We start from the raw sequence: 23863 nt of genomic DNA, 5'->3' as shown, positions 1-23863 counted from the left end.
TATTAGTCACACCTGAGTATGACCTCACACTTGAGTCGCAGGACCAGCCAAACCATGAGAAAAAGTGTGACTTATAGTCTGAAAAATGTGGCATTTGTCATTATACCTGCAAGGTCGGTCAGAAGGATGCACGATTTTGCTAACTTTACAGCTAACAACTACAAACCCAATTCATCTTTGGTATTTCCTCACATTATTTCTTCAAAATTATTTTTGCTTTCTTTTTTTTACTTCTCCTTTTTTTATGATTAATTGAGACAGAGTCAAGATTACAAATAATTCTTTAAATACCTGTTTAGAAAACTGTCATCTGCACGCAGGAGTGACACTTGGGCTTGACTTAGTGACCAGAGGCCTTTACCATAAGATGATGCACACATTTTGGAACATTACATTCCAGCAGTAAAGTGGTGAAGACATATTTTCAAGGACCGTCACCCATGAAAACTTTTTTTTTTTAACTCACAGTTCAAGCAATAATTATTAATTTTTTTCATTTAGAGTCAAGTTTATCAAGCGCCGGACCACAGGGGTCTATTGATTTCACCTTTTTGGCCATACAAGTAAAAAACTATGCCTTTAAGGTTAACATTTTGAGGTAATTTTCAGCCTGGCATCACATAACCACATCTAATCTGGTCTCCCTCATTTAGCCTTTTAAGGTCATTTCCAGTGTCTATAAACCAAAGATTTTGTAGAAACTGTTTTCTAGTCAGGCTTTGGCCTCACAGCATGAAAGACCCTAGTTCTATACCGACAAGGGGACCTTTCTGTGTGGAGTTTGCATGTTCTCCCCTTGTCTGGGTAGGTTTCCTCTGGGTTCTCCCGTTTCCTCCCACAGTCCAAGTCCAGGTTAATGGGGAAAAATTGAGTGAATGATTGGCTGACTGTATATGTGGGCGTGCAAAGAACTGGCAACCACTACAGGGTGTGCCCCTCCCTCTCACCCGATGACAGTTGGGATAGGATCCAGCATCCTCCATGACCCTGAGAACAGGATAAGTGGCAGACGATGGACAGATGTTTTCTAGTCATACCAGAGACTAGAAATGAAATGCTTGACAGAGCAGCCAGTAGAGAAATGAAATGAATGCAATTGTGCTATTACGCAGATGCAACAGTTATCGGATGCAGTTCAAATTTGTTATTGCTTTTTTATTCAGTAAGCTTGTAAAAGTGTATTTTTGTTGATTATTTGTTTCTAATAAAGTAAATTGGTATTTAATGTCATACAGTCTTTCAAAGAAACAGTGAGTTTACAAAAGTGGCAAATTTTCATATTTTGCCCTTCCCCATTAAGATTAGTGGCTGTGAGGTGGAGAATGAACCTACTTAAAACCCGAGAGAATCAGAAGAGCTTATGCAATGAATTTGTGGTTGAGACGTATTTCCGGCAGAATTATTCTGGAATTGTTAATGTAATTTATTATTACATTTTGGAAATTCTGTAGATGAACAATGGAAGGGACATCACTGATTATTTGGCATCTTAAGACATGTTAAGTAATACGCAGCCAGGTAATAAATGGGCAATGTCATAGCTTATAGTTCTCATTATTTTTCTTCCCAGAAATCTAATCCCTCATTGTTGTTTTGTGCCACACCTGTTGCCAGGGATTTTTTTTAAAACTAATTTGATGGCCAAGGTGACATTTACGGCAGGAGGCTACAGTGGTGAAGATCAGTTTGATGATATATGCAGTAATCTGAATAATGCAAATCATTTCACCTATTACAAAAATGAGGTTAATAAATTTTGGATGCCAACAGAAAGGACTAAAGTGATGAAAATGGGATCCACAGACTAAAGCCATCACTCCATAATAACATTTTGTTTGTTGACTAAAATAAACAAAGTTAACATCACCCTTTTGTCCTGTGAGCAACTTTATAATGTATTGATCTGTACCTAAGGGATTCTTCCAAGTGAATGTGTACGTGTGTACTGTATAACTGAATGTGTAAAACTGTAGATATTGCTTAAACATTGTTAAATGTTTTATCATATTCTATGATTCTTTCATGTCAGATATAATACAATAAAGATTTAGGAGTCGGGAGTTTTTTTTGAGAAAAGCTTCATTTTCTGCTGACTGACTATTGATCCACTTCATTTATTTTTTCAAAGGTGGGATTTAAGCTGCATGATGAAAAAAATTGAGAAAAAATTTACTCAATTTTGAGAAAAATTGAGTAAAATAATGACCTTTCTTCAGTTTTCAATCCAATTTCAATCCAATCTTCAACAAAAGATCCACTTCATACCGGTATTTTTCAATAGTCTGCAGAACTAACTCAATATTTCGTTCTGGTACAGCTGAAGGAGGGAGCTTTACTGTGAATGATAGGTTTATGTTGTGGCCTCAGAGACAAATGCCCTGATAGACCGACACCAGCAGCATGTTTGCTGACAGGCCTCTGTGAAGACACAACCTGGAGGATCTTATACCGCTGTGCCATGTCTTCTAAAACATAGCCAGGGGAGGATGAATGGGGGCCTTCTTTGAGTTGTCCTCCTCAATACAAGTTAAGTAAAGTATTTCCTCCAGGATTTCCAAGTGTCAGGATTGGGAAAAAAAAAACAAAATGGACAAAAAATAGCATGGAAGTAGTCTGAGGTATACACTTTCCAGGGTATTGTATTGAAGGATACATTTTAATATGGATAATATGGGTTCATTTGATATGGGAACCAAAGTCAAAAATGACTAGAGCAACTACAAAAGTATGTCTTTCTTCATGATCAGTTTCTCTGGGCCATGTGCATTTGATGATTTTTATTTATTTGTATTACTGCCAGTGGATAGTCATGTTTGTTAGGTTGGGTTCTTTATTCATCCACAAGGGGAATTTCACAGTTCCTTAAGTAACCAAACATTAGGGAAATAGTTTAAATTAGTGATGATAGTGTTAGCACTTCCGCCTCACAGCAAGAAGGTTCCTGGTTCGACTCGGACAGGGAGCCTTTCTCTGTGGACTTCAAATGTTCTTCTTGTATCTTCATAGGTTTCATCTGGATTCTCTGGTTTCCTCTCACAGCCCAAAAACATGCAGATGGTTGATTGTAGACCACAGGATAGGCTGAATAGACAATAAATCCTCTATTTATTATTCGTAGTAGTATTTCTCTAATCTTATAGCAAATAGCAGGTAAATTCTGTAACTTAACTTTGGCTTCTGCACCTACTATTTGAATCTTGGCTCAACAATTAAAAATGAGCATAGGGAAGTTTTCTTGAATACAAATTCTCAAAACTATTTGTTGTGAGCCTTTCCAATGTTATCACTTTTTCATATCTTGCAAAAAAAAACAATAATTGCGTTGAGGGAAAGTATTGCAGAAATAAGGAAAGCAAACCTACCTCCACTGTCATGATTTCGGAGAGTGTGCCTGAACCAAATGCAAGGACACTCAGGAAGCAAAGGTGTCTTAAGGGGTTTATTTGACAACGGACAAGAATTGAGGGCTGTGCTGGGTCCGGGTTGTTTCTGGGGTCGCAGGAACTGTGAACTTGCGAGGAGAGGCGTTGAATTCTGGGACCAGGAACTGGTGAGGAAAGCAATCTGGCACCGAAGAGCTGGCTGCAGGCTCCTCTAATCCTCCACTTGACAAGCTGCAGGTGTGTGTTGCCCCCAGCTGACATCAAAATTAAAAAGAACAGAGGTGAAAGGAAATACACATAAACTTCTAGCCCTGGATCCCAACGTCCGGGGCTACCCAGCGCCCCCGCCCCCCAAGACGGATCAAGACAGACAGAAGAGGAGAGCAGAATTCAGATAAGAGGCACAGATCCCAGATGAAAGAATGAGGCCCCCAAGAGCGGTCCTCAGGGCCATAGCCCTCCCAATCCACAAGATACTTACACCGGTAATTGGAATCAACAATCCATTGGATGGTGTACGCAGGATGGCCACCAATGTCCAGGGTGGGCGGAGAGGGCTCGGAAGGTGAGCTCAAGGTACTAGCAAGGACAGGTTTGACCGGTGACACATGGAAGGTGGGTGAACACGGAGGCGAACCAAATGGACCGATGAATCTAGGGGCCAATTTCAAAGAGGTGGACTTCAAGGGGATGTCGCGAGATGATAGCTACACTTTCTGCACAGGTGAATAGACGGCAGCAAGAATCCATCTCCAGTTAGCAAAACGGTTAGCTCTGTTCCAATGTGCAACCAGATGCGCCTGCAGCAACGGATGTGATGACAGATAGAAGTGACAATCTCTCCCTCTCACCCACAAGGAAGATTGGTGGTACCCAAAGGGAGACCTCAAAGAGGGAAAGACCAGTGGCAGTGGAGATGTGCGAATCGTGAGCATACTCAACCCAGGGGAGGAACTGGTTCCATTCAGAAGGGTAGGTGGATGGGAGACATCTGAGGGTGGCCTCAAGTTCCTGATTAATCCACTCCAGCTGACTGGAGATGGAAACCTGAGATGAGAGAGACTTTGGCATTGAGTGCGAGGCAGAACTGTTTCCACACCTGGGAGGTGAATTGAGTTCCACTGTCAGACAGAATTTCCCGGGGGATTTCCATAGAGACAGAAGATAGTTTGAACGTCAGTTGAGCTGCTTGAAAAGCTGAGGAGAACAAGGTGACATGCTCTGGAGAAACAGTCTATGGTGGTGAAAATGGTGGTCATACCTTTAGAGGAGGAAGTCCAGTGACAAAATCGATACCAATATTTGGCCAGGGTCTCTTTCAGAATGATTTGGGGTTGAAGGTGTCCCACGGGTGGTTGATGGGGGGATTTGTTGCGTGCACAAACAGGACAAGTGAGAATGTATGAATGGCCACCAGAAGTGGCAGTTTACTAGGGCAATGGTTACACTAATACCAGGATAGGCAGAGAATCTGGAACAGTTGGCCCAGTGAATGAGATGAGAGTGGACCTATTTGAGGATGTATCTCCTGCCTGGCGGACCAGTGCCATGGTCTGGGTCTATCTGGAGCGCCTGGTTGATGACGTTTCCAATGTCCCAGGAAAGAGCCCTAGCGGTGCAGTTAGGAGGTAGAATATGAGCCATTGTCTTGTCTGTTTTGTCTGCAGAGAACTGGCGGGAAAGAGCGTCAGGCTTAGAGTATTGAGCACCTGGGCGATACAAGGTGGAGTGTTTGAATCAGGAAAAGAGACCAACAGGAGTGGCGTGACTTAAATAGTTTGGCTGACTGTAGGACAGAGGTTTTAGTGATATCTCCTGACTAGCATGGGATGTTCACCACCCTTCAACCAATGTCGCCACACCTCCACAGCAAGTTTGACAGCAAAAAGTTCCCGATGCCCCACATTGCAGTTTCTTTCAGCAGGGGACAACCTGCAGGAGAAAGGCACATGGGTGAAGTTTTCCCATCAGTGTCTGCGCGTTGTGATAGGACCCCACCAACCCCCATTTTAGAGGTGTCAACCTCAAGAACAAAATGTTTGTGGAGGTTGGGCTGGATGAGGACAGGTGCTTGGGAGAACCTCCTCTTCAGGTCCAGGAAGGCTTCATTGGCCTCAGGAGTCCATGAGAAGGTGGTCTTGGTGGAGGTGCGGGCGGTCAGTGGGGAAGTCGTCTGATTTTAATTTTGTATGAGGTGGCAGTTAGTAAAACCCAAGAACCTCTGGAGCTGTTTGCGTGTTTGTGAAACTGGCCAATCCAGGACTACTTTCATTTTCTCTGCATCTGTAAAAAGCTGTCCTCCCGGTGGTCATCCAGCTAAACAAATACAAAGATGTTCTGGAAGTTGCAGAGTACGTAATTTACCAGGGCTTGAAAACACAGCTGGGGCATTGCAAAGTCCAATCAGAATGACTAAGTATTCAAAATGTCCAAAGGGGGCTTTGAAGGCTGTTTTCCACTCAACTCCCTAGCGGATCTGGACAAGATGGTAGGCGTTGCAGAGGTGATTCATGAATGTATTTCTACATGGCCTCCTTTTTCAGACGTGAATTATTATAGAACCTACTGGAGGGTAGTGGTAGTGGAGATTGAGTGTGCAATCATACGGACGGTGGGGTGGTAGAGAAAAGGCCTTGTGTTTACTAAAGACCTGACTAATTCAGTGAATTCTTCAGGGATGAGGGACAAATCAACTGGATCAGCACCTTTGGGCTAGTATGAGACAGACTCAGAGGGATGGCAATCTGTTGACAGTGAGAAAGGCCATTAGAGGACCACGACTGGATTCTGGGTTCTGACCAGCTAGTGTGGATTGTGGTGTTGGAGCCAGTCAAACCAAGGACGATGGATATGGTGTCGGGAAGACGTCAAAAGATTTTTCGCTGTTTTTTTCCGGAAACTATTAACTGTAAGGCCGTGGTCTTGTGGGTGATCCGGGGCAAGGCTCTATTGTTCAGGGCAAAGACATTCAATGGAATGGACAGAGGTATGGTCCCTATATTGGTGTACAGGACCCGAGAGAGTTGTCGATCAAATTCTGCTTGCAACCAGTGAGTGCAGTGAGGCAGGGAGAGTCACTGTTTAAAACAGGAGTATCAGGGAGCATGAGTTGAGGAGGGATACCTGTTCTGAGATGGGCCACCAGCCCGCCTGCATCTTCCAGCAAACCCTCTCTCCATGGCCGAATGGGACAGGAGGCTATGAAATGACCAGAGGATCTGCAGTAGAGGCACTGGTTGGATAGTATTCGCCGCTGACGTTCCTCCGGAAACAGGCAGGTCCGACCAACCTAAATTGGTTCTGGACCCGAAGTAGTGGACCTGTGTCTTGGACGAAGGGGGAGAGCTGGGAGAAGAAGAATGGTTAGTCCCATGCACAACCTGTTGTTGGCCTCTCACCTTTTTTCCCTCCCTCAAGCGATAATCAAGGCAGATTGCCAAAGATATCAGTCCCTCTAGGGTTTCAGGCTCCAAGGGAGCTAATTCATCCTTCAAGGAGTCATTGAGAGCGTGAAAAAGGTGCTCTTAAGCGCCGGGGAGTTCCACCCAGAAGCAGCAGCAAATGTTCTAAATTCAATGGAAAAGTCGGAAACAGTCTTCTGACCGTGCTTAAGCATCCCAAAGATTTCTGAAGTGGGTGGTGTGGCTGGAATCCTTGCCGAAGGTTTGCTTGAATTCTTGAATGAATACCCTAATGGTTCAACTAAAGCCTGAGAGATCCTGGAATCTGGGCTGGCCCATCTTGGGCCTTTGCAGGAAAGGAGTCCAAGGACGAATGGAATCTTGGCGTCATCACGGGGTAAGCAATGGAGTGAGGGATTGAAGGCCATAGTGCACTGTAAGAGAAACCCCCCACAACGGCCTACCTCTCCTGAGAATTTCTCTGGAATGGGAGAGCTAACATCCCAGGAGGTGGTGAGGGCCTGGGAGCCTGGCGGAGCAGTGGGGACCTCTCTAGGAGGAGGAGATGGATTAGACCGACAACTCAGAAGCAGTTGAGTGAGATGATCCAAGCGCTGGTTCGTGCTATCTTGTTGTTGACTGAGAGACCTAAGAACAGCAACATGAGAGTAGATAAGAGAACTCAAACAGGGCTCTCCTGAGAGTGTCCGCTGGGTCAGAATGGCCAGAGTATTCCAAAAGATTTCAGAGGGTGTGCCTGACCCAAACGCAAGGACACTCAGGAGGTATGGCTTCTTAAGGGGTTTACGTGACAAGGAAGATGAATGGAGGGCTGTGCTGGGTCCGTGTCGTTTCCAGGGTCTCATCACGGGGGTCTCAGGAACTAGGAACTTGCGAGGAGAAGCATCAAGTCCCAGGAGTCAGGAGCTTGCGAGGAGAGGCGTCGAGTCTTAGGAATTAGGAACTTGCGAGGAGAGGCTTGACTTCTTGGACTAGGAACTGGTGAGGAAAGGCGAGATGTAGAAGACAGGGGCGAGGAACAATTAACAATCTGGCACTGAAGGGCTGGCAGCAGGTTCCTCTTATCCTCCGCCTGGCAAGGCCTGATGAATCGCAGGTGTGCACTGCCCCTGGCTGACATCCAAATTAGGCCCTCTGGTGAAGAACAGAGGTGAAGGTAAATGAACTTAGACCCATAGCCCTTGATCCCAACATCCTCACTCCTGTACCTCTCAAAAAGTATTTTTAGCTCTATTTTAAAACAGCTTAAATCTAACTAATTCCCTAGAATTCTCCACACAGTAGGAAGTACACAAAAAAGATTAAATTTTTTGCAAGATTAATTGTCAGCGTGTCTGGCTAACCTGCAATTGACCTATGACGCCAGTCAGTCCTGTGACAGTCCGCCTTGTCTGCTACACAGCAATTGGATAAAAGCCATGTAGCATCTAAATTGCAGTTGTTTGATCAACTCAAAACCTCATACACGATGCATGATATCATCTGAGTACAATGAATAGCAGATAGAAAAGCTTTGCAGCCCTTTGTACGACACTTCCATTTCTATAGAGGATTGTCTTGAGTGATAGGTGTTTAATAGTTCACTGATACAATGTGTGACTGGGAAGACCAGAAACTAACTCAGGCAAGTCAGTCAACAATGTTTTTAACAAGAAAATGTATTTTTGTAGCAGGCGCTAGACTGTTTCAAACAGCAAGAGAGTGGCTGGGAAACACCCTGCATATAGAGGACGTACTCCAAAGTCACCTGATTCAAAGATGTTTCAAAAACATTGTTTTACACTAGCATTACATCGTATGAAGCAGTCTTGATGACACACTGGAAAAATAAGTTGTAGACAATGTATGTACTGTTAAATGCACAGATGTAGTGTCTCAAACAACAAATCAGAGTACACTCTCAACCTAAGAAAGAAGTGAAGCAGACAGATTAAGCCCAATTGAAATGGTTTACGTTGGAATTTGCCAAGGTACCTCCCTGCCAGAAACGATTGTCTGTGTTATTGAAGTGTCTGGAAAATCCCCCAAACCTATTTTGTAGACTCCAATCCTGTCTGCCTGGAACACTCAGAGACAGTGATTATTTCAGCAAAAATCTCCATCATGGACTGTTAAAACCTAAGCCAACCTAAAATGAAATTAAGATGTTGGCCATGCTGTACTTAGTTGTACTTTAATTTAAATGCTGGCATCAACATTACAACATGCTCACGAAGATGGCACAGCATTAAAAGTTATTTCAAGCAGATGGGGCATGGTTTTTAAGGATGTAATAATGAATCACAGCTCACAAAAAAAAAAAAAAAAAAGATTTCCTGTCATTCTTGGGATTTTTCTCAAATCTATATCAGAGTTGTTTGGTTGCACAGACACTTGATTTGCTAAAGATTCAGACCCTTGACAAATTCGAGTGTGCTTCTGGTGTTGAATAATATCTAATCCAATCAAAATTGGATGCATTTTTAGTTTAGCATTTTGGTAAATTTCAAATTCACAAACACGAGCCACAGTTCCTTGTTTTTTTCAAGGGGGCTTTCACACATCCCTATTTTTGTAAGAATTTACCATACCAGTTTGGTCCAAACCATAATGTGGAAGGTACTTCAGAGAATAGTCCAGACGAATTGGCAAACATCTCGTCTCAATTCTTTTGAACAAACTGAACCTCAGTGTGGTTATTTTGTAGGGTGGATAAAACTTTTCGGTTGGTTTGGCCTTTTGGATGAAATACTGAAACTAAGGCAGCTTATCGGGACACATTTTAAAATCAGGAAGTAAAAAAAACAACCCAAAGAGAACACAAATGAGGTGAAGATTTGATTGAGTCATTTATACTTGTGTTTCAAATCATTCTCAGTTTTAAGGGAGTAACACCATAAAAATAGTATTATTTGAAACCAAATAAAACTGCTCTCTTCTTTTTTAGAAAGAAAAAGAGGTACATATTGTCTATAAAACAAGTCTAGACTACTCCTGTCTTACGTCAATGATTGTCATGCATTAGAAGATGAACCCAGACACGTGTCACGAAAAAGTTCTTTAGTGATTTCAAAAACCAAAACCAAACTGATTGATATTGACAAGTTACTAAGATATGCAACTTTGGTTGGACCGCTATGCAGAGTGTACCGTCATTTCCAGACTATAAGCCGCACTGCAACTTAAACAATGACAGGGCTAATTTATGGATTTTGGGGGGGGGCTAACAAGCTTGAAAAACTTTGCCTCATCACATCAGAGCAATGAAATCCCCATGAAATTATTTAATGGTTTTAGTGCGCAGGAGGAAGAACAAAGACAGTGATCAGCTGGAGTAGGACAACAGCCGTGTGACAGGCACTATTTGGAAAAAAAAAGCATTTGCAGTACATATTTGTGGATGTTACAGGTATGTGTTTAATTAAAAGTTTAAAAAAAAGGTTTCTGTGTAAATATCTCATGTTACAACGTCGACACCTGCTGCTTATAGACAAGTGTGGCTTATATATGCACCGGTGCATGTTTCTTTATTTGTTTTGCTTATATTCAGATGCTCTCAAAAGTCCAGAAAACATGGTATTATTAACTATCTGGGATCAGGACAATTCCACTAAACATATATGTTTAGTGATGTGATATGATATGATATGTTTAGTTATGTTATATATATGATATATGGCAACAAAGCAGCTGCAGAGCCAAGCTTTAGTGATATGACAAATGCCAGTTCTGTTGACTGATATCAGATACATGGTCCTATAATGTAGTTTAGCCTAATCGAGTGGGTGTCTTATCAGACTTGTATTGCTATGAAAGCTGATTGGATGATTTTTGAAGGTGAATACAATGATTTTGTGTCCAATCAAACCTTTTGATTGCTGTTACCACTGGATTGAAGGTATGATATTAAACTGGAAGCTAATTGCTGGTTGTTGACATTTTAGAGGATAATTAATCCATAACAAACATTAATTTTGGTAATATATTTCGTAACATTAAATTTATTAAATTTTGAGATGCAAAATGAGAAATCTTGTTAGAGTCAAAGTTCCATCCTCAAGGAAATATCAACATAAGTTTGCATTGTGATCCCTCTAAAATAATTAATCACATCATTGTGTTCAAAAATAATGAACAAAACGGAGGATGTTTTCATTGCCTAACTTTGATATCATGATTTCTATTTATCTGGCACCTCTTGACATTATCTTTTACAGTGCATAAGAACTCCACACACAAGGAATTTTTCCTTTCATCCTGAAACAACAACGTCGGACAGTCCTCACATCTCAGCTGGTCTGCTTCTCTCTGGACCACTATGTCATATTAAACATGTCATGCAGTGGAGAAAACAATGGCTGTTTGATCAGCTGTAGAGTTTCACAGCAACATCTGGAAAGAAACTCTTGTTAGCCCCTGACCAATACTAAAAGCAGGCCAAAATAGAAAAAGGTTGGCACTTTTCTGTCATCCTCAACAAACATATCCCAGCATGTAGACAGACATTGTGAGGAAGTGATGGGTTTGCTGCAGACTTTGAAAATAGTTTGGCAAGGAGAGACATTTTCTAGATGCATCATAGTGTAGGTGGGTAGTGTTTGGAAGGGTTACGAAGGCCAGGTTTTGGTATTTACAGGTCATATTTCAACAAAGTGGGCCACGTGAGAGTCAGCTGGAACGCAACAATGGAACACGCTGAGCTTAAAGAGAGCCTCTTGGCAGGTTGGTTTAGGCATAGAGCAGAGAAATTCCACAGCAGCTCTGTCATCCTGTTGAGATTAAGAGCAGAGCCGAGGTCAGTCATCGACCAACACGCTGGGCAGCCTCCACACCTGGGGTCACTTACACAACCAGCAGACACAACAGGCACACTGTAAAGTTTTGAATGTTGTCCCTTGAAAAAAGTAGTCATCTTTGAGTGGGACTGATGATGAAATGTTTTCATTCAAGCTGGGTGGTATTGGGACTTGGGTGGTATTTGGAGGGGTGGCCAAAGGGATTTGCAGCTCTTTGACTTTTGAGCCACTGTACTTTTTCTGAAAGTGCTTTATATCTTACTTCAAACAATCTTTTTTGTGTACTTTGAATCATCCAAAGGAAATAGCTAAACCCATCAAAAATGTGACATACAAGACTGAAATGAAAGTTAATCCCTGTTTGATTGACTTTGCAAAACAAAATTTTTGGCTGTTTCATAAAGGAAACTAAGGAAACTGATCCAGTGGAACTGTTGTCTGCATTATGTTTGTACTATCACTAGGAACAAATACAAATGTGGGCAAGTACTGTGCTCTTTGCAAAGTATCAGCATCCCATGCATTTAGGATGGAGCACGGAGCAAGACCAAAGATTTTTCTAGATTTCAATGTCTAAGTAAAATTCCAGAGTAACACAAGGAATTTCAAAGGCTGCACCTCAGCAGGTGGTTTCATCTTTTTGTGTAAGAAAACTTGCAGGATTTTTGGACAAAGAAAGCTCAGAAGAAAAGAGCAAAGCTGTCTTCCAAGTCACCATTAGGCTTCATGCTGCAGATTTTATTGAAGCTCCAGGTCTTTGAACACAAAAGTGACAGCACAAGATTTAAAGGGTAAAGAAGTACAACTGCATGTAGCAGTGAGGTGGTAATACTGCATATGGCCAGATTACAAAGCTGTGCACTGATGGGAATTGATCAAAACACAGAATATAGCTGAGCTTTTTGTTTTGCTAAATGTAGTGGTTTTAGTGTTCCGGTTACTTAACCTTTTCTCAACTACCTTGGCAGCGGTTCCAAATCCAGTCCACGTATAGAATCACTCAAAGCCCCCCTCTTTACTTTATTAAGTGGTATGGTATGTTTGTTAGCTTTCAGGGTCATTTTTTGCCAATACTAGGTAATTTCTGGCTGCTCATTTGGAAATGTCTCAAATATTTTTCTGTGATTTCTGGATTTTTCAGACAATTTTCTGCAGTACCACACCTCATGTTCTACTGTTAATTTTCCTGCAGTTGACACATATTTAAAAATCAAAAGGGAATATATTTTGCAATGGCTGGTACAATGACTTGTATTGTTTTTTTGCTGATTTCATGAATAAATTATGTGGGATACAGGACAAGGTGAAGGCCAACACATACCTGTACAAACTTGGAGATTATTGCTGCATATTCATAACCTTCAAACATGAAAATATACAAATTCATGAGGTATTTCAACTGTCTGGTTTTGTTCAGCCATAACCAATCTTGTAACATGTATAACCTCACAGGAATTAAGAGCATGAGTTTGGTTTGTTACAGATGACAAATGCCTCTCCCCGCTTCATCCATCTGTGTGAGCTAGTTCAAGTGTGCAAGTGTGCAGACAGTCGCTTGTGTGCCAAGTTTCTTTTGCTTGGAGTTGGAACTCCTCTGTTGCCATGACACAAAATAAAATCAATAATCTCAGCTTGCTGATTAACATGCAATGAAAACAAAAAGGCCTTGTTTGTATTAAATAGCCCAATATCAAGGTCTTTAAATATGTACAGTATAAGAACAGGTAAACCTGGTCTATACATAAAACGTAATGGTACATAATGTGTAATTGTTTTAATGTTTTGTTAGGGGTTTTCTTTTTTCTAAACATTACCATTAAATGGAAAATCATGTGAAAAATTATGCTGATAATCATCAACTCAGCTTCAGTTCATGTTGCAACAAACATGTCAAAATGGCTCGACTGGATTGACTATAATCCTTTATGCATCTCTTCATTCTAAGCAAATCAAAAGACAAATTGGTGCCTCAGTGATCAGCGAAAAAAAACCTTTCTGAATTTTTTTAATGGTCTTGATGAGTTATCATGGCCTGTAGCATGTGATATCACCAACCACTGTAACACTAAAAGACATATTACATTTTCACAGTCTTACCCTTCCATTTGAAATAGTGAGATGAGTTACTATAAGAGCGTCAGAACGTTTTTTTTTTTTTTTTAAAGTTTTCATGTCATCGTCCTTCCGCTGTGTTACCATAAGTGAAAGAGTGAGAGGTGTTTTGTGGTACGATATTTGTGGTCAGGCAGAAGCGGTTAGCCCTCTGATAGTAACAGGAACTTGTGAGAGCAGTGTGTTGAAATTCTCAGACAAGATTTAAACAAATAGAAGCTGGTAGGACTGGCCAAGGATGCAGCAGGCCATGAGAGATCAGACACTGCCATCTCCAGCACAGTTTTAGAACATCCACAGTCAGTTAAAACACTATAAGGCTCAGAAAACCTCAATCAATCTGTACACATACATACATATATATATATATATATATATATATATGTAATATAGCATACATTTTGCTAAGTAGTCTCCAGACTGGTGTAAGCTGCTTGAAAAAGAAAAACATTTAAAATACTGAATAATGAAAAATAATAGCAATAAACGTATTCTTTTACGAAAACATAATTTTATGGTTTTATACAGGGTGTGCATTAAACATCTGTTTAGCTTTGGATGCTGATATAATGACTTTGAGGATGTTAATCTACTGTCCTATAATTATTAATGAACTGAAATCACAATTGGTTTTCTTTAAACTTGAGACCTCAGAGAGGCCAAGCCTATTAAACATTAGGTAAGCATCAGTATTAATACAGCATGTGCAACTCACAAAGAGGTCTTAAGTCTTGAACTTTATCTTTCAACCAAATCCTAAGTCACGGTGGCCAGATTGAAATCAATCTGGAAATCGGGTCAAGTTGTTGCGGAAGCCAAACAAGTCACATAACATGTTAGATGGAATTGCAATGATTTACTTCAATTTTTTGATAGAGGCAATTATCTAAAAAGTGGAGTTTTGAGTTCAACAATAATTAAAGCTTGTTGTTGTTGTTCTTCTTCTCCTTTCGGCTTTTCCCTTTAGGGGTCGCCACAGCAAATCAACTTTCTTCGTCTCTTATCTGTATCCTCCTCTCTCACACCAACTACCTTCATATCCTCTCTCACTACGTCCATAAATCCTCTCTTTGGTCTTCCTCGAGACCTCTTGCTTGGCAGTTCCAATTCCAGCATCCGTCTACCAATATATTCACTTTCCCTCCTTTGTACATGACTAAACCATCTCTGTCTGGCTTATCTGACCTTCAACAATAATTAAAGCTAGAAACATTAATTAAATAGGAATAACTTTTTCAGTATTCTACCAGACAATAAATTAGCTTAAAAGACACATTTACAAGGTTTTCTGTGGGTTTAATACTGATGATGTAGGACATTGCATGGCCCATGTCATTAATTTTAGCAAATAACAGAGCTGCTCTTTTTTGCACAACAATCATTATCAAGCTTTTTACATTTTCATTATTTTGTAATTATCTGTTGATGATAGCTACCCAGCGATAATAGCTGCCTCTTTTTCCAGCAGACAACTGTGAGAAATTCCAGTGATTTACCTCGGAAATTCCAATGAAATACCTCAAACCTGTAAGTTGCCAGGTTTGCATATAATTACACGAGAAGAAAACTGTGATGTTAAAAAATATAAATATATATTTTCTCAGTTTCAGCTCGGATGCTTGTATTAGATCATAGAATCAAGTCTTTAGAGTCCTCTCTTAATTCCAGGTAAAACTCTCAAACTCTCCTCAAGATTTGGGGTAAGGTCACCTGACTCCTGGGCACATCACGAGAAGTCAATCATTTTAGCTCATATCTCTCCTCATATCTCTCCTCCTGTGCATCGTGTATTTGCAAGTGTATTTGCAGTCCCTATGTCCTCTATTGTAAGTCGCTTTGGATAAAAGCATCTGCCAAATGCAATGTAATGTAATGTATTGTAATGTAATATCTTCTTAGTTTCAAATTTTCCTTGATAGTCGCAGGAGTCCATTTTGTATAAAGTTTTGAGTCTCATTCCAATGAAGGATTTGCATGACAGAGGGAAAAGGATAACATCGTATGCTCTGTAAAGGCAGTCTTTAACCAAGGCTTTACACTTTTCACTACTTTCCAGAAAGAGCAAAATGATAAATCCTCAAATGTATGACTGATTTTTCGATCCCATGTCTCTGTGCTCGTGAGACATTCAGTCACCAGTTGACTCTGCAGGGAGCTTTTCTCTGAGATATATCCCCACCCACAGGCAATGCTCTCTTTCTATTAATTGACAGCTTGTCTCAGCAGCATCTCCTCCTGTTTGAAACATCATAAAAAACAGGAAAAACATTTTACCTTTGAGCTTAGAATCAAGTCTGCATCAGAGAAACAATATATCTGGGTTTCTTTTTCAGGTACAGTGTGTATGTATAGTTACATTGATCTATTTGGAAAAAGTTTGACACATTGAGCAATTGTATCACCCAAATAATACATTGGGAATGACATATCTGCTCACTTACAATGAATTTGATTCAAATAATTCGTTTTATCCATCCTCACCTGTATTTTGTTTGTACCAAGGACCTTTAACAATGTTTATCAACTTCTCAAAAGCAGCCTTTATGTAACATAAACATTTGAAAAAAATGTTACTTTCATCTGAAAACATTATGAATAATGCTATGGAGCAATTAAGAGTGATGGGGGGGGGAATCATGTTTTCACATTATTTATTAGTTTTCTTGTCCTGGCACAATGAAAGAAGTTGATTGAAGGCTGATTTATGCAGAAAAAGACATGGTTATAAATTTTCCAGTAAATTAATAAGTAAATCATTTTCCAGTAAATGAAAGGAAACATATTTAAAACTAGCAAGAACCTAACTGATTCATCTGTTCTTCAGATCATTCTGTGTGTTCATCAAAACATCACCACATGACAAATTTAATCTTCAGGAAAATGTTACCATTTTGTATGTAAGAAATCTGAACGTTGTATGATTTGGCCTATTTTTCAATAATTATTGTTACAAAGATATATTACAAAGATAAATTCTTCTACTCTGATTGAATGAACAAATGTTAGCATTATATCCCATTCCAGTTGGAGCAAATTCTTCTGTTTCTCCTTTCGACCACAGAGAATCAACCTTCTCCATCTAACCTTATTCTCTGTATTTTCTCCTTCCTCTCTCATCACCAAGTCCAGCATCCGTCTACCAATATATTCACGATCCCTTCTCTGTACATGAGCGAACCAGCTCAGTTTGGCTTCTCTGCTAGTTGGAGCAAATTAACCTGCATTATTAAATGTCATTGAAAGGGCACAGTGCTTGTGGTGTTTTGAATGAATTCAGATGTATTTTTATATATATAAGCACAATATGAAAATAAACCACTTAGTATTCAAGACTGATTGCAAATCGTTCTTTCTTTCTTTCTTTCTTTCTTTCTTTCTTTCTTTCTTTCTTTCTTTCTTTCTTTCTTTCTTTCTTCCTTTCTTTCTTTCTTTCTTTCTTTCTTTCTTCCTTTCTTTCTTTCTTTCTTTCTTTCTTTCTTTCTTTCTTTCTTTCTTTCTTTCTTTCTCTAGAGGGTCATAAGGGTGGTGGCATAACACCCAGCTGTAACTGGACAACTTTTCAGATAATATCCTCGACTGGTTGACTGACAATCACTTGGCTAGATAAAGAGATATACAGCCACCCTCCACGCCTTCTTTCACACCTCCAGACAATTTATAGTCTTCAATTAGCCTACTGTTTGGACTCAAAAAAGGGGGAACATGCAAACTCCAAACATAATAGCCCCAGTCTGCCATTGGAACTAAACCAGGGAACCCATTTATAGTGAGGGGAAGTACTAACCTCTCTATTAGCATACCACCTTTAAAGGGGTATTGTACCTCAACTAAGTCCCCGAGTTTTGGCTGATCAATAGGTCAGGCTTGTCGCAAAACCAGGCTTGAATTCAGGCTGGGCGCAAATCCGAAAAAAAGAAAAAAAAAGAAAGAAATATGGGGGACACATTAACCAATATTCTACTTTGAATTATAAGAAGATTGTGTTTTGTGTTGATGAATAGATTTTTTTCACTAAATATGCTTGGCTGTTTTCTGTTTATGTTCAAAACTGAATAGATTTTAGTTTGAAAGAATACAAGAGCTTTCAAAATATGTTGATATTACAATCAACTAATCAATTTTACTTAGCTCTGTTATCCAAGTGTACTCTGTTGGGTCACAATTCTTTCTATGGATCTGAACGTTGACCTCACAAGTCTAGACTGTGGTTTTAGAGTTAGAGGGAATTCAGAGTCCAGGGAACTGAAAATAACCATTAGATGTCATAGGACAAGCACATAACCAGTTGCTGTCTTGCTTCTTGTGTCTCCTGAAAGTAAATAAAGTTGTGTTTATACATCCACCCTATATTCAGGTAAAATTTGAAAGTTAAACTACCTTTTTCCCAGTAGGTGGCAGTATGTCAGTCATAATTCTAAGAGGTGACAGGACCGCCTCAGATATGAACTAAGCAGAGTTACAAATTGTTTTCATTAGACACTAAGCATTTCTTGTAAGATTGGAAAATACTGAATCCAGAATATTGTAGATAAAATTTTGAAAATGTGATTTAAAATTTTTTGCTCGCTATGTTCTCGATCTCTAAAGATGATTAGATGATGAAAGCATCTTTTGCTGATTCAGCTCATTCAATTAGGCAGGGAAGAAAACGTTGCTCAGGTCTAGCTCAGGCCAAAATACTGTGCAATTTTTGGCTGCCTGTCAGCCAGGTGTTTCGGGAGCATTAGAGTGAAGCATTTAGGTCACTGTGCAAGCATGTATGTGTGGCACAACACGCAGTCTGTGCTGATAGCCGTTTGAATGCTGGGCTTGCTACAAGTGACTAATTCAGATGATTCAGACCTTTAAAATGTCAAATGCATCAGTGGTTTCAAAGACTTTCCATTAACACTCAGAACAGAGATGTTGCATTACACTCAGCTGATTCAATTCTGTCTCTAAATAAATGGAGATTTACATTCAAATTTCTTTACCCTTAACCTGAACCTGCAGCCATCTACAAACGTTATTCCCTGCAGCAAAAAAATGGGGAGCTGCTTTGAATGCAGATGTGTTTGTATGGACGTTACAAATATACCAAGAGTTTGGCTCCTTCCATATGGCATATGGCCAGGGGGTTTTATGATTAAAACCAGATTGTGCTTGCCCAGCTCAGAGAGCCCAGAAAAATAGACTGCAGTTGCACATACTCTGCACAAGAGGGAGGTACACAAACACGCACCTTTGATTCAACAAGGTAGACTTTAGATGGGAATATTTATCTCCCTCTATCTGCCTTTTACATTCCATCTGCTGAGGAGACTTATTTACTCATCAAATAGATTGAACGCTTACTTAGTTCAGTGAGCTAACCAAATAGGTGATGATACAACCGACTGTATGATGGAAAGAAAGGGCTGGTTCTGCATTCACCCAACCCGATAGTAAATGAAGCCAATCCTCAATAAGAGCCATGATCATCCTGTAAATGTAATGATTACTCTTGTTCCATGATTCACGTCAAGGGCCTGTGGGGTGTAATGTTCCTAAACAACACTGGCAGTTCGCAGTTCCCTCAACGTTGTGACTGCATCACACCGCAAAATTATGGGCAAGATTTTACTCTCTTTCAGCCAACAGACTTTGTTGTGAGAAGAGTGAATATGAAGGTTTTTTTTAGGTCCATCTCTCATGGTTGATACACACAAAGACACAAACACACATTGACTCACAAAAGAACCACACTTGAGAAAATGTAAAGCAGCTCTTCATAGTAACTTTTAGTTTGAAAGATTCATTTTTCCAGCAAGAGCTCATCCTGCAATTTCATTTTTCTCTCTATGTGTATTCTGCAGACATACGTTTATGGAAGATTTCAGAAATCTAACAAAACTCTTGTAATTTATTCAAGACAGGCACATTCTAGTTAAGACCAGGAAGTCATCTGACATCAACAAAAGCAGACACATTACCCTCCCTGCTGCCCACACACAGACACTACACATACATCAAACACACAAAAAACTTTTTTAAGAGGAAGGAATGCTGGAAATCATTTATTGACTTTGAAAGCTAAGTCGCCAGTAAAAACAGAAAACGTCATTTACTGTAAGAGCTGATGGAAACATCTGTAAAAAGAGATCAAAACGTCCTTTTTTTATCTAAACTTACCATGAGTTGTTCCCCTGCCTGGTCCCACTCTGACCTTCACTCGCTGTTGCAGGGTCTCATATTTCAGGCCCCCATTGCACTGGGGAGACCACCCCCTCCTTCACACCATGCTGGTGCTTTGGCGGTCTTTCACAGTATATGCAGGGGTCTTCGAAGGCTTAGAAGGTGGATACGAGCCCTTCCCACACCTTCCATTTTGAGGGTAAAGTGGAGGCTTTTGAGTTCTTGAACTGCAAGTGCTGTTCCAGGTGATAACTTTTGGATCTAGGCTCTGCGGTTGAGTTTGGTGATTGCCAGTATGGTTATGGTGTCTGTGCGGATGCAAGTGAGGAGGGTGGCCGTTTACATCTGGCCTGCTATGGTTGATGTCTTTATTGAGGCTTGGCGGAATGAAGCAACTGGTTTTGACAACTGATGCCATGTGGACGGGGGACGGGGAGTTCGTTCTCAAGATGATACGGTCTTGGTCATACTGTTGTGACTCAGAGATGAGAGCAGACTTGTGATTGGGCAGTTGCGCAGCTTTCAAGTCACCTGGAGGAGATAAGCCTTGAAAACTGGTGGGCCCCTGATTGATGCTGAGTGAGTCCCCGCTGAAGTCGATGCTGGCTGTCAGCCGGTCAATCTGCTTAACAACCTGATTGACACCAAAGAAAGTTGACAGTTGACCAGATTAAAAAAAAAGAGAGCATATCAAATGTTTACGTGCTGTGTACTTTTTTCTTTTACATTCATTAAAGCTACATTGCCAAATAGCACTCTTACAGGTAAGCAGTAATTCACTTAGCACTAAAATAGCACGTTTTTTTTCCAGAGATAATGGGGAGAATTTTAGAGATTTAAAATGATAATAAAACTAGAACTTAACTATAAGATTTGCCTCAAAGACAGTCAGCATACAGATCAGTATAATGATTTCTATATCTATTCATCTGGTGATGTCGACAACATAGCCACAAACCATTTCAGGCTGATAAAAATCTTGAACTAAAACCTTAAGACCGTAACTACCTCTATGCTTGAAACATTTTTACTTTATAGTTCATCCTTACCAGCATTTTCTGACAAAACATTTTGTTAACATCTTGATCTTTCTAGATGAATCTAAACTTATCAGCCAAGTTTCAAAGCTGATGTTGAAGCAGAGGTAGAGCAATAATTTCAATACGTCATCCAAGGATGCCTTTAGCAATGAAAATGTGCTTTTTTGGACTGTAAGCAAAATGAATTGTGTGGGGCACATAGTTCTGGTACATTCATAGTTTTTACTGTGCTGGCTGAAACACCGACACTTTTGGCAGTCCTCTACAAAAGGTCAGACCAAATCATTTTCAGTCTCCCCTCTCCAAGAGATGATGAGTGACTCATAAACAATGTAGTCACAAGACACACACTGAAATACTCCAGCAGATACAAATGCAAGCGCGCACACATATTGCCATCTGTGTCATATTGAATTGTACTGAAGCTGAAGCTACATGTTATTTGTTTAAGTGCAGTCATAACCAGCAGCAGATTCTATATACTGACAATACATTTATACAAAGATCAACCACTTAATCAACAAACCCTCCTACCTCTTTCATCTCCATGTGAACTTGCTTCAAGCCCCCTAAGACGTCTTCCAGATCTGTCACTACTTGTCGAATTTGGTCTCTCACTGAATCCTGTGTTGTTTTCTGTTGTGTATCTGAATGCTGGTGCTTGTAGTCATTCATGATGGAGCAGTTTGTTTTTGAGGGTTCTGGACCAAAGCTACCAGAGCGTGGGACGAAAGGCCCTTTTTTTCTGCTTTGGTTGAAGTGCTTTTGTGGGACTTCAGTGGGGAAGATTCCTTTGTGTGTGCTACTCCTTCCATTACAAACCTCCTGTGATCCACCCATAAGTTTCCCCCGGCACTGATGGATATCTCTTTCCTCCCCTCCTTCAAAGTCAGCAGCCCTTAGTCCACCGTGGCCGTTGGACATCAGACCATCAGGTATGGGAGTGTGCGACTCCAAACTGCAGTTCTCAAAGGTCCATTTGCAACCATCCTCTTCTTCTTTGTCTATGGATACATACCTCACAGTTCTCCTATACCCTTGACCTTTGACCTGAAGATGAGGGAGTGGATGGGGGTTTCCAGTATTAAAGGGGTGTTCCCTGGTGTCACCGCGCATCACACAACCACACTGTTCTCTGACGGACAGATAGTGACTGACCCCATGCTCCGGTGGACAACCCCAAAAGCCAGGGTTCAGCTCACTGGTGCAAACTTGGCTGAAGTTATCTAACTGAGTGTAATGTCCAGGCCCTGTGAACACAGGCCTCCTCTGTGGGCTGTGATAGCCGCTTCTTTCAAATCTGTCCACTATGAACGTTCTCCCTCCTACATCTTTAGTCCCAGAAGTCTGGATGTCTCCTCGGTGGTCATGGAATGAGTGAGCTGTCTGTCTGGCTGATGTTTGTTGGAATCCCGGTCCACTGTGGTAGAACTGCTCATGGTAGACGCAATGCTGGCAGGAACATGGGTTGGGGGTGTTGGTGTGCTGAAGAAATCGGTAGTGTCTCGTTGTTTGAGCGCCTTCTGTGTACATGTCCAAAGTATTCCAGAAGCTTGCGTGGAAAGCGCTTTCAATAACAACTGGTTTCCTCCTTTCTTTGGTCTTTCCAGCCCAGTCATTCACTCATTCTGTTTTCCTCATCTGCGTCCTCCCACAAGAAAACTTTTCTTCAGCTCTTTTTTTTTTTCCTTCTACCCACGACGACTCCCACCCCTTCCTTCCTGTCTGTTGTAGCCCTTCTTTTTCTCTCCTGAAGTCCTCACTCTGTGCCTGTTCTTTTCTTTCCCAAAACCACTTTCGAACACTAACTTTTTTCTACTCCTTCTTCTCCCTCACACTGTAGCCCTCTCTCTTGAAAGGGGCCTCTCTCCTCCTACCCTCCCTCTTAGTCTCTCTTTCTACCTCTCCCGCCTCCCTTTTCTCTGTCATTTGCTGCTGTAGGCTTTCGCTCTCTCTCTCTCTCTCTCTGGAAGTGCATTTCCCGGTTCCCTCCCTCCTGTCTCCCACTCTACTCCACTAATCACTCCGTCCTTTGCCTCTGGTACATTCTCCAATATAAATGGCTGTACCTGAATTTGAGAAAGCCTTCATTCCATTCCACGTGAAATCCAGATGCCCTGTGAGGCTCCTCGGGCAAAAAAATCCATCTGGCCGTATGAAATAGTGAAAGTCACAGGTCCAGCGTTGAACTCATTAGCCAAGCAAGAGCTTTTGCACTGTGCAATTAAATGCTGCCTGGTATTCTTTGGCCAGAGATTTAGAGAAGAAGGGGCGGGGAGGGAAAGGGAGAAGAGGGGAGGAGAGAAACTCTTGGGAGGTGGGGTTTCAAACATGCTCTGTCGAGGGAGGAATATGTAAAAAATAGACGCAGCCGCTGTCCACAAGGGAAACATTTTATGGCAGACACCATCTCTGTATTGCCTTTTCAATTCTCAATAGAAACATTTATTTTGATATTTGACCTTTACCATCTCTTTTAGTCCCCATAAGCCATTATACCAGTTTAGGTGATTTTATCTGAATACATCTGAGCCTGGCAAACACAGAAAGTATGGGAACTAAAAGTAAAATAGCGTGTAATATAATAGCTTTAAATGATTTCAGAAATGTCTTGTCAATATGCCATTTCTGGTAAACAGTTCCCATCAGTTACCTCACAATAGCCACAATCCCCCAAATAAAACAAAACTGTGAAAGCAGGATGTGCGATCAAGATCTCTTTTCCACAAAATAGTATTACATCCATCCATCTTCTACCGCTTATCCTGCACTCAGTGTCATGGGTGATATTTGAGCCGATCCCAGCTGTCATCAGCCAGGAAAGGTCCCATTGTCGGAATCGAACCAGGGTCCTTCGTGCTGTGAGGCCAAACTGAACGTTCATCTTTTCTCGTTTGTTTACAGCTTTTCAAGTTATTCGTGGTTGGAAGTTGAAACACTTCAATCTGAGCAGAATGGAACTTATTGCTAATAATCAA

At 40.9% G+C, this 23863-nt stretch overlaps 1 protein-coding gene across 4 annotated transcripts; it reads right to left on the bottom strand.

Moving 5' to 3' along the window:
• Window positions 1-3425: 3425 nt before the first annotated feature.
• On the bottom strand, window positions 3426-23125 carry LOC147217651 (uncharacterized). 4 transcript variants are annotated; one of them, XM_086175794.1, is made up of 5 exons: window positions 21420-23125; window positions 19843-20479; window positions 4326-7939; window positions 3865-4037; window positions 3426-3637 (listed from the first exon to the last, which is right to left on the bottom strand). In XM_086175794.1, the coding sequence occupies exons 1-2, from the start codon at window positions 22416-22418 to the stop codon at window positions 19943-19945; spliced, it is 1536 nt and encodes a 511-aa protein (XP_086031920.1). In that variant the 5' UTR covers window positions 22419-23125; the 3' UTR covers window positions 3426-3637; window positions 3865-4037; window positions 4326-7939; window positions 19843-19942. The 4 variants fall into 4 exon arrangements, with proteins under 4 accessions (XP_086031920.1, XP_086031919.1, XP_086031921.1 ...); XM_086175793.1 differs by having other exon boundaries at window positions 3865-7939; XM_086175795.1 differs by lacking the exon at window positions 3865-4037 and having other exon boundaries at window positions 6507-7939.
• Between the last annotated feature and the right edge of the window lie 738 nt (window positions 23126-23863).

This window comes from Fistularia commersonii, chromosome 28 (assembly GCF_037954325.1).
Source record: "Fistularia commersonii isolate RoL2024-O1a breed Wild chromosome 28, RoL_Fcom_v1.0, whole genome shotgun sequence".
In the NCBI taxonomy this organism is placed as follows: Eukaryota; Metazoa; Chordata; class Actinopteri; order Syngnathiformes; family Fistulariidae; genus Fistularia; species Fistularia commersonii.
The sequence above is the reverse complement of the archived record's forward strand: the minus strand, read 5'-3'. Positions and strand labels throughout refer to the sequence as shown.